This window comes from Chenopodium album, chromosome 10 (genome assembly GCF_948465745.1).
Source record: "Chenopodium album chromosome 10, dcCheAlbu1.1, whole genome shotgun sequence".
NCBI lineage: Eukaryota > Viridiplantae > Streptophyta > Magnoliopsida > Caryophyllales > Amaranthaceae > Chenopodium > Chenopodium album.
Window position 1 is genome coordinate 5,847,656 of NC_137843.1, and position 13,536 is coordinate 5,861,191.

General features: G+C 32.4%; 1 protein-coding gene across 2 annotated transcripts; it reads right to left on the bottom strand.

The window, feature by feature from the left end:
- Positions 1-2,919: 2,919 nt before the first annotated feature.
- Positions 2,920-12,682, bottom strand: LOC145562051 (cytochrome P450 97B2, chloroplastic). 2 transcript variants are annotated; one of them, XM_081622209.1, is made up of 14 exons: positions 12,451-12,682; positions 11,351-11,528; positions 10,749-10,856; positions 9,618-9,702; positions 7,984-8,216; positions 5,698-5,871; positions 5,299-5,346; positions 5,119-5,178; positions 4,765-4,851; positions 4,559-4,647; positions 4,385-4,476; positions 3,982-4,043; positions 3,390-3,539; positions 2,920-3,305 (listed from the first exon to the last, which is right to left on the bottom strand). In XM_081622209.1, exons 1-14 carry the CDS (start codon positions 12,573-12,575, stop codon positions 3,081-3,083), a joined length of 1,716 nt encoding a protein of 571 aa, XP_081478335.1. In that variant the 5' UTR covers positions 12,576-12,682; the 3' UTR covers positions 2,920-3,080. The 2 variants fall into 2 exon arrangements, with proteins under 2 accessions (XP_081478335.1, XP_081478336.1); XM_081622210.1 differs by having other exon boundaries at positions 11,351-11,589; positions 12,451-12,582.
- Positions 12,683-13,536: the final 854 nt, after the last annotated feature.

Genomic DNA, 13,536 nt, shown 5'->3' on the forward strand with positions numbered 1-13,536 from the left:
TTGCACGGTATTACAAAAGAATTACAATGATCTTATAGTTGAACCACTCATTAAAAAGTAAATGTAATTTTAGGAAATCAAATAGCTTAGTCAAATTTAATTAGTCGTATATTCCCTCCGTTCTCTTTTATTTGCACCATATGACTTGTAAAATTCTACAAAAAGTGGGCCTATGGTGCAAAAAAAAAAGGGATCGAGGGAGTAGCTCATGATATATTTAATCTATACTTTTGCAAATAAAAATTGACACAAATCACAATGATAGTAAAATTTAAATTTTAATTATAGAGCAATACTATAGTTGAAACAATCACAAAAGAAATAATAAGAAATAACTAGATTCTAACCACACATAATAGAAACTTTCCTAGAAAATAGCTAAAATAAATATAAAAAATAAAAAATAATATATGAAGTAAAAATCAAAACATGTCATTTTTTTTATATCTGTTTTAATAGTAGGAGGATATTAGTAAAAACGAAGGTGTGTGGGATAAAAACAATATAAATTTATGGCAATTACTCGTACTAAAAAAGGATTTTGCATTTTTTTTTTTGGAGTCGCATAAGTTTAATGTTAATTTAGCAATTACCAAATAATTAATGTAATCTAAACTTTGGTATTAAAAGAAAATTTTAAATAGTATATTGTTTGACAATTACCGTACCAATTGTATATTAAAATTGTATGTTATTTGTGATCGGCTTATACATATATGTTCATTTAAAAAATTTGGTAATGACCAAACATAACTTAATGAAAATTAATTTCTTATTTAGTTTTGCCAAACACATCAACCAAATAGTAATTTTTGACATAAAAAAAAATTTAGAATTTTGTTTTATTAGTGAAAAACTTGGTTTTAATATTGTCAACTTACTTTATACGGTTGTCTTTTGTAGAAAAATATTGTACTTTCTTCGTCAAAAGTCGTCAAATTACGGAGTAAGCAACATTGTATAATCTCATACATGTACTTAGTGATAAAAGATTAAAAACAAAATAAAATGAAAGATTAATTTAGAATTTTGTTTTATTAATGAAAAACTTGGTTTTAATATTGTCAACTTACTTTATACGGTTGTCTTTTGTAGAAAAATATTGTACTTTCTTCGTCAAAAGTCGTCAAATTACGGAGTAAGCAACATTGTATAATCTCATACATGTACTTAGTGATAAAAGATTAAAAAAATAAAATAAAATGAAAGATTAAAATAAAAAAAATAACCGGCCAAATAATACGTCATAGAAAGTGATATTAGAAGTGACAATCTCCTGAAATGAGGACTACGTAGTAAAATATATTCCACGTAAACTTATACCGGTGACACATCAAGCACAGCTACTCTTCTATAATTTACAAAACTCATAATCGGGTAGTATTAAAGTGAAACTAAATTCAAAGTAATTGTTTTTACCAATATTTGATTTTAGCATGCAATTTTCAGATTTTACATCATAAAGATTAGTCAATTTTATACCTCTATAATGCATGATCTTAAATTATTATTATTATTATTATTATTATTATTATTATTATTATTATTATTTATTTTATTATTATTATTATTTATTATCAAATTAAATAGAATTAAAGCTAAAGCAATGTCAAATTATTGGACCGACTATATCAACGCAAAATCCAAAATTCTCAGCTAACATCAACTTTCAGTTTAGTATAAAATCCAAAATTCTAAGCATTAATGCATCACAGCTCAACCTCTACTTCATTAGGAACCAACTCATCATCACTAGATTGTAATTTGGCCCATTGTAGCTCGGGATCAGAACTATCGACTCTCTTTGGATCTACAAAACATTTGGAGTCAAGATCATATATGAACTTAACTTCATATATCTTGGCTCTTTTATCCCCTTTAACTTGAACAGATTTAAAGTAGGCATTGCAATTTCATCAAACTTCTGAATCAGAATATCACCCTTAAGATGATTTCAAGGCTGACCATATTTGTTAAAATGCGCATTTCTTTGTAAATCACATTGTTGACGAATAATGTATAAACAGGTGATGAAATAATAAAGGGAATTCCATCTTTATCCAACACAAATAGGGCAAAGAATGTTATGATTTATTTAATAAAAAAATAATATGAAAATTGTGAGTAATTTGTAAATGATCTGCATGTAATATATATATATATATATATATATATATATATATATATATATATATATATATATATATATATATTCATGTAATTTATTAATTGTAAAGTTTCATGTAATTTGTTATTCTATATAAATCCTTAGTATTTAAAAAACACAAATTGAAAATGCCACATGTCCTTTTCTGTGTTACCTTTTACTAGAAGTTTCATTCTTTTTCGTTATATTTACATATAACTTATTCATTTTTATGCATATATGGTTAATATATTTAGGCTAAGTTTTTGAAATCCTTTTTCCTTATATTTACATGGAATTTAGTCTTTTCAGTTTTATTATTATTTTATTTTAACTATTAACTGTTTCTCAAAATTTATTAATTTTAACCTATATTAAAAATAAATCCTTCTACAACACTTGTCATAACCTTATGAAAAATTTTCCCGCCTTTTTCGCTCAAATGAAATATTTTTGAATATCTTTTATATACTTTATATTTTGTAATATTGTCAAAAATATTTAATAATAGTGCATTGCACGGGATTTTAACCTAGTTAAAGATATTTGCGATTAACTATTAATTCATGTACGTAAATGAGAATGATATCATGAAACGGAATGAGTAATAATTACAAGACATTGTTTTAGATAGTAAAATATCTTCCTATATAGGCTGCATTATACCATATTTACCGTGAGCATGTATACATGTATATTAATGAAGGTAGTGCCATGATCTAAAAGTGCTGGAATGTTGAGATTTAGAAGATGAACACACTAGCAAGCCAATATGCTAAAAATCAAACTTGCTATTTCAATTTCGATTTCCAGCAACAAAATCCATGATCTTATGATAGTAAAATAGTAAATAGCAAGACTATGGTGTACACTACTTTTACAAACTATCTCACTAGAAGGTCCAAGGTGCATTATATGGGTCGTTACTTGAAATTTATTGTACATTAGCTCTCTTTCTCAGTTTGCACCAAAGTCCATTCTTGGTGTGAATTGTTGCCCCTGTCACAAGTTCCACTGCATCTGGCAAACCTTTCAATTCAACATCAAACTTCTGAAGCAACATGGCCAAAGCAATTGTAGATTCCATTAGAGCAAACTGGTCTCCCACACACTTTCTCGGTCCACCACCAAAAGGCAAGAACGCAAAATCTGCTACAATCTGATATTTGCAAGCGCAAACGATAAATTAGTGATGCTCTAGAGAAAAATGAATGGACTTGACAATCCAGCAACATCAAGTTACCTCATTAGGATACAGAGCTCCAAGACTCCGAGATGGATCAAAGCCATTCCATCCTTCTATATCTTCACTTTTTCTCTGGACTAAAAATCTCTCCGGTTCAAATTGATCAGGTTTATCCCAGAAATATGGAGATCTATGAAGATTATATACCTACATGGAAAGTTTTTGTGCATATATGGTTAATATATTTAGGTTAAGTTTAAATTCATTAGGTCCCTTAATATATTTTACTAGTAGTTAAGTTTCATTGAGTAAAGAGGTAGAGATAGAGAGTGAAAGGTACTGAGAAAATTTGGGCAGGTACTTTGTGAGACATTTAAGTAATATATGCAAGTTATCTAACCCTTGACGAAGAGAGTAAAAGTCTGCTGTGCTAAAGACGGGCAGCCACTAATATGATCAGGTAAAGAAGTATTGACGTTTGTTAAGCCTAACCTACATTTGTAGATTAGCAATTATAGCATATGATTAACTAGTAACGATTAACTTCATACCAGCTATAGAGACTTCAAAAGGTTTTAAGCTATCGAAACTTCCATGTAAAGACATTTCATATTTCACAAATATTATGAAGATAAGTTGACCCACTTACGGAAATAAAGATATCAGTCCCAGTGGGAATCTTGTATCCATCTTTTTGACCCTTGTAGCCTCCTGCACAACCAGAAATTGTTTTCAGTACAGCCAAATTCAATAATTTGAGGCCTTTCTTAGCTTCTTTTCAAAGAGATACTCTAGAACCTGGGGCGATAATCATCTAAGCCACATTCCCAAAGCAGGGTAAATTACATGCTTTTACTAAATGTGATTATCCGTAGCAGCAATGTTAGAACAGAATAGTGGCTAGAAGATTATACTTCACTAGTATCTATTTGATAATACATAATATGTATTGGACACTACAACCTATACCTCATCAGTGACAAGAATTGGGAAAAGTAAAATTTTTGGGAGCTAGCTACTTCACTTTTCATACAAGCACTTAACAGAAGTACCTGGTAATGTATCTGGTTTAAGAGATCGTCTGATGAGCAAAGGAGGTTGAGGATACAACCGAAGAGATTCTACAACAATAAGTCTGATGTACCTGATGTCATAGAACACAGTAAACTGTATCAAGTTCCAATCACCCAGGTGGGACACGTATAAGAGGGTGACTTGGTACATACTCCAATTTTTTAAGGGAGTCAAAGGTTACTCTTCCCTTGCCTAATACTGCATCTATTTCAGCTTGAGCCTTCTTCATTTTGGAAGGATTCTGCACCAAAACCAAAATTAAGACCAGCACCAATGGCAAAGAAAAGGAACAAAAACAAGACTAGGATCCAGTTTCAAATTTTTTTTACCCCTGGAAGATTATATAAGTTAATCATACCTGAGAAAGAAGGAAAATAGACCAAGTAAGAACAGCAGCTGTAGTTTCATGTCCAGCGATTAGCATCGTCATCAGGTCATCCCTAAGCTGTGAAAACAGATAAAGCAAACATGTACTGAAGGATTCCTCAAACCTACTTTCCTGAACTAAATATTTGTAGGATCCTAAGATTAACAGATGATATTGATCTTAAGCTATCAGCAATATCAAAAAAATGCTCATTCAAGGAACAGTGCACAGACATAAATAGGTCATATGCCAGTTTTGGTTGCATAAATGCATGGGCCTTGGATTGATTCAAATTTTGAAAATTGAGAAATTAAGAAATAATAAATAATCAAGCTTTAAAATTACCTGGCGGTCATCAACATCAGCACCTCGCATGTCAACGAAAAAGCGCAAAAGACTAGCATCCTGCCAATTTTAGTGTTCATTTTAAATCTTGTAAAGAACAAATATAGTTTACAATTCAAAGCGCATTAAATTAAGAAGAAAACAGAATTCATGTAATCTAACTAACACCATTCAACCCACCTTAAGATTTGCATAATCCCTTTGCTGCAGTTTCTCAACATCTGTCTCCTGCCACACCAAACAATCCCAATGTCAAGGGTGAGTATGTTTAATTTATTCACAGAGATCATATATAATGCCTGACTGCAGGTTACATTAAAGCAGGCAAACGGCAGAAGCATTTATCCCAAACAGCCTACATCACAAAGCAGATCTGCAGAAGTGTTTCATTCTCTTGCAGAATTTTAGATGGATTATTAAATTTCACCTTCTATATCAAAGTAATTAAAAAGAAAACAAAAAAAAAAAAACAAAAACAAAAACAAAAACACAGGAAAAAAAAAATAAAAAAAAAATAGAAGAGACAGGAAATAAAGGATTTGACAAAACAGCACTTTTGATCTGCAGCTTCATTTTTACCTGTCTAGTCTCTTTGGCATTTTTTATGAGTCCATCAAGACAGTCATTGATGACCTTTAGGTCATATTGGAACTTCCGCTGCCTTGGTACTATCCAGCTTGCAAGAGGAAACTTCCAGTAAGGAATGTAGAAAGTTGATCTATGCTCAGCTTCAAAAAGTGTCCCATAGACTGCCTGGGGTAAACAAGCTGAAAGTTAGTCTGGATCACATGAAGTCAAAACATCCAAAAAGAAAATTTTTTCTCTCTTCGCGTATCATTATAACCTACATAGGGAGAGAAAGCGGAATCAATATAGGGAGAGAATAGCCGAACTTCATTGTTTTTACAATTTTAAAAGAGGTTAAGATTAACAAAAATTGCTCATCGAAATCAATCAATTTATAGTATAACACATGTAAATACTATTTACTATCTTAAAATACAAAGGCTTCCAATATTATAGTTATACAACATGTGTATATAATATTCATGTTATTGAGATAAAAGGGATGTTGACCATGCAGTTATACACTTTCCATCTTGAGATTAAAAAACTATTGTTCCAATAATGTTATGGTTTAATATTAAATCAACATCATGATGGAATGTTATCATAAGTAATAAATTTGGGAATAATCAACAGCACCAATGAAGATGAAGGACTCCATAGATTTTAAAAGAACCCCAGGAGGCCATGTTTGTTATTATTAGAACCATCTCTTGCAAGTGTTGCAACTTTTCACTACCAATGCAACATAATCCTAAAATAGCCATGTAATTGAACCAAACTCATATTTGGGACTTTATAGACTTATTGATAGGCCTCTTATGGTTCCAAACCTAACTTATATGGCCCCCCATGCATTCACTTCAAATTTGGAAAAAATTCTCCATAAATGGCTTGAAAGCGTGGAACTGCTTCAATTTTGAACATATTCGACCTCTTAGGCCCGGAAAGGAAACCAATCGGGGTGCTTCCTATTGTTCCCAAGACACCTAGGGAGTCCATTTGGATGGTTGCAACTGTCCATTTTTCCTTTAAACTATCAATTTATCTGTTTACAACTTATTCCCCCTTCATTAACTTAAGGCTACCACGGGACTTTATATGACCGACTAGTGGTCATATATGGATCCAAACAATATTATATGACACCGATATACATCCCTTACAATCCCGATATTTTTCGCCACCGGGTCCCAAATTCTCTAAATTTGGTCCTAAGGTGTAAATAATAACCTTCAGTTTTGAACAATTTTGGATTTTGGGGTTCTTTGCATGGACCCTAGGACACCCCGTGAGGTCATTTAGGTGGTTGAAATTATCCACTTAGCCTTTAAACTGTCAATATCATATTGGAACCTCTAGTGATAGCCACAGAAACTTAAAGATTCTCCAGTTTCCAAGATTGACCAGGCACAGTAGAGACTCTGAACCAAATTTACTGCGTCTTCACTCCAGAACACAACAGATAGTTCAAAGAGACAATATCATATGCCACACAAATGTCAAGCATACATGAAACACCCTCTTAACTTAGTTTCAGATACACATCAATGGTTGCAGCCAAGACCACTCCAAAATCTAATAACCAGGACTGAGATTTTTTTTTTGAAGAACTACCAGGACTGAGATTGACGGCCATTCACATACTCTAATAATCAAATTAAACATTTGTAAATTCACAATATGTTGAGTCAACCAAACAGTTATATTTTACATAATGAATTAACTTTTTGTAAACATGCAAACAAATTTTAACCACAATCATCGGTCATTAGATACCTATAAATGTTACTTTACAAGAGAAACATTAATGTTAAGATGTTAAATCTAGATTATTCGGCAGTGCATTTCACATTGTAACATGTTCTAACAAATTAACATAGAAGTTTGTGACTTTTTCTAATTAAAACCAGCTAAGTGCAAAATGTTTTTATGGTAAAAGATTTTCCCAATTTTTCTCATTTTCCTTTGTTTGGTTTGTGGAGGGGTGGAGAACAATTTTCCCAATGGTGGAAAATTATATCCTTTACGGTGGAAAACATTTTCCTTTATAAAACAAGGGAAGCCACATTTTACTTCCCTCCTACTTACCTCCTTTTTTACTTTCCTCTCGTCCATCCTCACATTTCCACCCCTATTTTTAATTTCTCTAAAACTTTTCTTGATGGAACCAAACAAAGGAAAACTAATTTGCAATTGTGGTTTTCCTTGAATATGTTTCCATGAAAACTAATTTTTCATTGGAAGTGTTTTACATCAAACCAAACAAGGCCTAAAGCAATTAAAAGCATTACAAACCTTTATGACTGGAGACTCTTTGGATATTGAACCGAAGTCATAGTTGAAGACACCAAGTCCAATAATATCAAGTGCCAAACTTGAAAATTCTGCTTCAAGATCCAGCTCAATTGTATCCTGCGCTTGTACATCTTCAAGCAATTTTTCAAATTTCAATGTTGTTCTCTCAGAGCAGTCAGTGAAAACCTTAACCATGGCTTCCAGGTATAAGGCATGAAACCCAGGAGCAATGACTGCAAAATGTTAAAAGTAAACTTTGAAGAGATCGATCACAAAATAATACTATACTTTCACAAACGACCACCAGAGGTTCTTCCCAATCTTTCCGCTTATAGTTCATTAGAGAGGTCATAAGGATAAGAGAATGCATTGAATCACAAAGAACAAAGTTTACATACATTTTTTTTTTTTTTATCCAAATTGCATAAATATATATTACATGTCAACATCCATCCTGAACTCAAAATTGAAAACACAAGTATCTTGTAAGAATAGTTATAAGTGTAATTAATCCTGTCATTTCATATTTATTCGATCAACAACAAAGCAGCCTTAGTCCCTCATTTCATATTATTCGATCATTCAGCCAAATCTGTACATTCAATATTATCTGTCACTCACTATTTCAATTTTTCAATGCAATGAAAAAAAAAAAAAAAAAACAGAAAAAGAAATGAAGAGGTGTGTAGAATTCATTTCAGAAATATGCCAATAATATCAAAACCACCTAAATTCTTGTATATAACCTTAGACGACAACTAAAAGCTAAAACAGGCAGTCTTATGCAATGAATTTGCTAATAATGCTAGTTGATGGTACATGAAACAAACTTAAAAGGAAAGAAGATGCAGAAAAACTATAAGTCATTTTCTGAACATAATTTTAGACCAAGCAAGCTACTCATTGTGTCACAGGTATCATATGGTGCCTTTATCCACACCATTACTCACTCGGGCATGGTAGTTAAGTATAAAATGAATATAGCCGCTTCTTGTTCCCTAAAAAGTTCTTTCAGCTTTTTGTTAAATGGACAATCCAGCCCCCCTAAAAAGGTGTGTTACAATACTATTGCTGCATTTCCTCTAAAATATTGCTATGCAAACAGGCACCAATAACTATACAAGTCTGAGGCTATTGATATCCTATTATTATGTACATGGCTGAATATTTTGATCCATGAATTCTTTCGCATTAGACATCTCCAAATATTTAATTGCATACATGCCATTCAAAACGATTATCTTAAAAGTGCCCACACATGCACATACCCATATGCCAAGGCATTTTTTTCAAGAATCACAATATCACATGGCCTGAAATTCCGAAAACCTTAAACAGTAACGAAAAGTCTAAAACTCTACATTGCCAGACTAATGAAGGTAATAGCAGAGCAGGTTTACCTATGCTATCAAGGCCATAAATGAAACCTCAATATCAATTACCAATAGCTGCTGAAAGATTTATATGAATCTATACAAAGTTTCTATTACTGCCACACAATTATACAAATCAACCAAGCTCTACATTTACCATTCAAACCATAGATGCTAATCATGCTACAGAACACATAAGACCCTAAGGCCTGAACGTAATATGATGATGAAAATTAAGAGAGATAAAAGTTGAATACTTGCCTCTTCTTCTTTGCTTCCAAGTATCAAGGTCAGCAGGTATTAATCCTTTACCCATTATTGGTTCAAGAATTTCAGCAAGAACTCCCTATGGATAGTTGGGGTTAAAGCAAAGAAATCAGAAAGACAAAGTCAATGAGTTAAATACTTATATTAACACTAATCTAATGGAACTTCTTTCAAGTTTCATATCAATCAGAGCAAATCCAGAAGCAGGAAACAAAAGAAAAAAAAAATCAGGCGCATGGTTATACATCCAACTCAGGTGAACTGGTGAACTACAGAAGCAAAAAAATAGATATCCTCATAAATTCAATGGTCATTCTACAATGACAGAATTTACCTCTTCATATATACTAAAGATACAAATTACAAGAGCATGTGGAAGATAACAAAACTAGTAGACTTGGATCAAAACTGAAATTTTAGTATAATTTTCACTTCCTTCACCATGCCAAAGCTAATCTTGGATGTCCACATTAAGAAACTGAATGCAGGCTTTCCTGCTATTAACTTTCTTATGATCCTGCTTCAGGAGTACATATTTTTCATTCACAAATATTTCTTCTTTATGTCAAAGGCAAAGAACTATCTATTTTGCCAGAGCTGTTTAAGTCAAGAATGATAATGACAAATAGGTTTGAGTCATTGAAGTGTTCAGTTCTTGTTATAAGACAGAATTGTCAAGCTCAGAATTGTTTCGTGATTGCTTCCCTTCATAGTTTCTCATGTCTGTAATGATTCCAAGATCTAGTTTTCTACAATATCAATTCTTGCTTCCAGAGTTGTAATTCTGTAATCTGTATAGTAATTATCATAAATCTTTGTTCCAGTAACGGCCAATAAGCAAAGAATTTTTGAGAGGAAAGGTGATGAGAAACATTAAATAAGCAATCAAACTATAATTCAAGGTTGTTAACTGGAAGCAGCAAATTGCTAAACCACATTCTTATGTGGGTTGCTTGATCACCTATACAGAGACATATTTGAAGTTGTATGTCAAAAGACATACAGTTAAGATCCATTCTACAATCTTCTTAAGAAGACTCAAACCCATTCTTGCAACAAATCTAATCCTAGCTGCATGAACACAATGCAAATATTAAAGGCTCAAGGACACGAAGCCTTATTTACCTTGTCATAAGAAAATGCATTCTCTCTAAGAATATGCCTTGCCACAATAGGATCTGACACGACGACAAAGGCTTTTGGTCCGAAAGCAAGTTTATATACAGATCCATGCTGCATGGTTAAATAACACAGATGAAGAAACGAGCATAAGAGAGTAATTATAATAGTACAAAGATTTGTACAATTAAAATGAAGATCAATCTCAATGAGCAACCATAAGATCCTAACCAATATTTCATATTAGCCCTCACACTGACCAACCAAATCACAGCGCCAAGCATTTATTTAAAATCATGTGTTCACATGTGCCATGTGTCCAACCTTACCCTTTAGTCTATGTACTACCACTAAGAACCTCAAGGAGATTAAAACACTTACAAACCTAATAAAGCTTCTAGTATCAATTGGTTTATCCTTCAATTCATGTAAGTCCTAGCAAAGGATATTCAGAGCACAAAATCCACATGCACTCTTATCATTGTGGTATCACACCACACTCAAATTAAGTTTTTTTAGACAAACTCTTTGCAAATCCAAGTAGCAAAGTATATACACATTATGTAATGCATGAAACAAAACATATCATAATGCAATGAGGGAAGTACCTCTAAGAACCAATCATACAGAGAAAAAAAGAGAGGCCGACCGAACAAATCTGAGACAGCTCCTTCAGCTGTTGGCATAGACCCGAGGTTTCCTCCACTCAAGAAATTTGTCAATAAGTTGCTTGCATTATCCAAAACGTTCCTTGACTTGGGTTTTTCAGTACTAGTGGATTGGCATCTACATTTCAAGCAGAGTCCCCTTATAAAGTTGCTAGAATCCCAAAAATATGTACCAAGTTCTGATAAGCACATTAATAAAACTAATTACATTCTTGATTTCGAAACCCTTTATGATACAGGTCAAAACCACATTCCCCAATCACCAATTATTTAAGATATGATCATATAAAATACTCTTAACATCAAAGGGCAACAACGCATATGCAGCATACTCCATGCATTTCAATCAATTACCTACTTACTTTCTCGCAAGGCTTAAAACTGACTGTCCTAACAGATTATTACTACACTGTGCAATCCAAGCACAACACCACTAATATATGCCAATATTGGCCATTTTAAATTCTCCTTAATATCCCCTCAAAAAAAAAAAAAAAATTCTCCTTAATATGGTTGAGAATTTCTAAGATATCACACTTAATATTTGTGATGGTAGAATTAAATAACACAAATACCATAAAAGGGTATATTAGAGAAATAAAATTTCTCTTCTTTTGGAAAATTTGTCAGAGTAATCACTGTTTCCAGGAAATTGAGAAGGGTATCAGATAGATTTCTTCTTGTAAACATACTCCATATGAAGTAAATTGAGGTGACATTACGCCGACACAATTCATTATACACCCGGATGTACCTAAAGCGACAGTCTTATGCATGAGCTAAAAAAATTAATCTACGGCATAAAATGAATCATGCATGAAACACCAATCAACATTCAAAGATTACAAACTATTCAAATTAACAAATATCATCAAACAATTTGCATATAAACATCTAATTCTATCAAAAAAAAAAAAAATTATCAATAACAAAATTCCAAGTAGTAAAAAATTAATAATCCCATAACAAAAAGTAAACCAAATAATAATAAAGCAATATTAAAAGGGTGAAGGAGGAGAGAGAAAAGGCAAAAGAAGTACATGAAACGACGACGTTTGTAAGTGGAAGTAGGCGAAGAAGTGAGAGGAGAGAGAAAAGGTTTGAGCTTTGAACACAAATCGGAATTAAACTCCACCACTGAGGCGACGGCGGTGGTGGAAGCCATTAGCAACCCCACCCGCAAAAAATAAAAATAAAATTAATCCAATCCCAAAAAATAAAAATAATAATAAGATGTGGAAATTTTTGGAGTATTTGTGAGTGTTTATATTTTATTTATTTTGGTGTGTTAAATAGAGTTTTTGGAAGGAAGTGGGAAGTGTATTAATTGGTGAAATGCTTGTTTAATTGACGATTAAAGAAGATTTTGAGCATGATTATGGAGTAACCGTTGGAAATGGAGGGAAATTATGAAGATGTGATTATGTAAACCACAATTAAGGGACGATGTCATGCCACGTGTTGTCCATTATTTTATTTTTTTAATACTCGTAAAATTATTGTTATAAGGTATGGATAATACGTAGTAATTGAATTTGATAATTAGATTTGCTGATTTAATATTTTAAAAGCAGTATGTAATTTACAGGGTTTATAATTTGACGGTGTAATCTGCAATGCCGCTAATTCTTTATTCTCTTACTTGTATTACTTCCTCCTCCTCCTTATTTTTGCCCCATAGTGTATATTCACTTTATAAAATTTTGGTTGTATAAAGTTGATGAGAGAGACTAAAAATGGTCCCTTTAGCTATAAATGGTATGGAGCAAAATAAAAGAGACACCCTAAAAAGAAAAAATAAAAAAGACACCCCAAAAAGAAAAGTGGAGCAATAATTAAGGGACAGAGAGAGTAGATACTAAAAATTGAACAAGAACTTAAATGAAAACCTTAACAGGTTTCTCAAGAGTCATATAATGGTGGTAGTTGGTCAAGCTCATAACTACCTTCAGCTCACCCCTCTCGCTTCTGGTGACCAGCCCTGCCCAACGAGCACCTCATCTTGAATATGAGTATCTGTACTCACCTCACAACCAGCAGAGAGGAATTTCCACATACTACTAGAATCAATAAACCATAAGAAGAGGAAGCAGCAGGAAGCATTCCTGGTCACACAGAGCAGCATT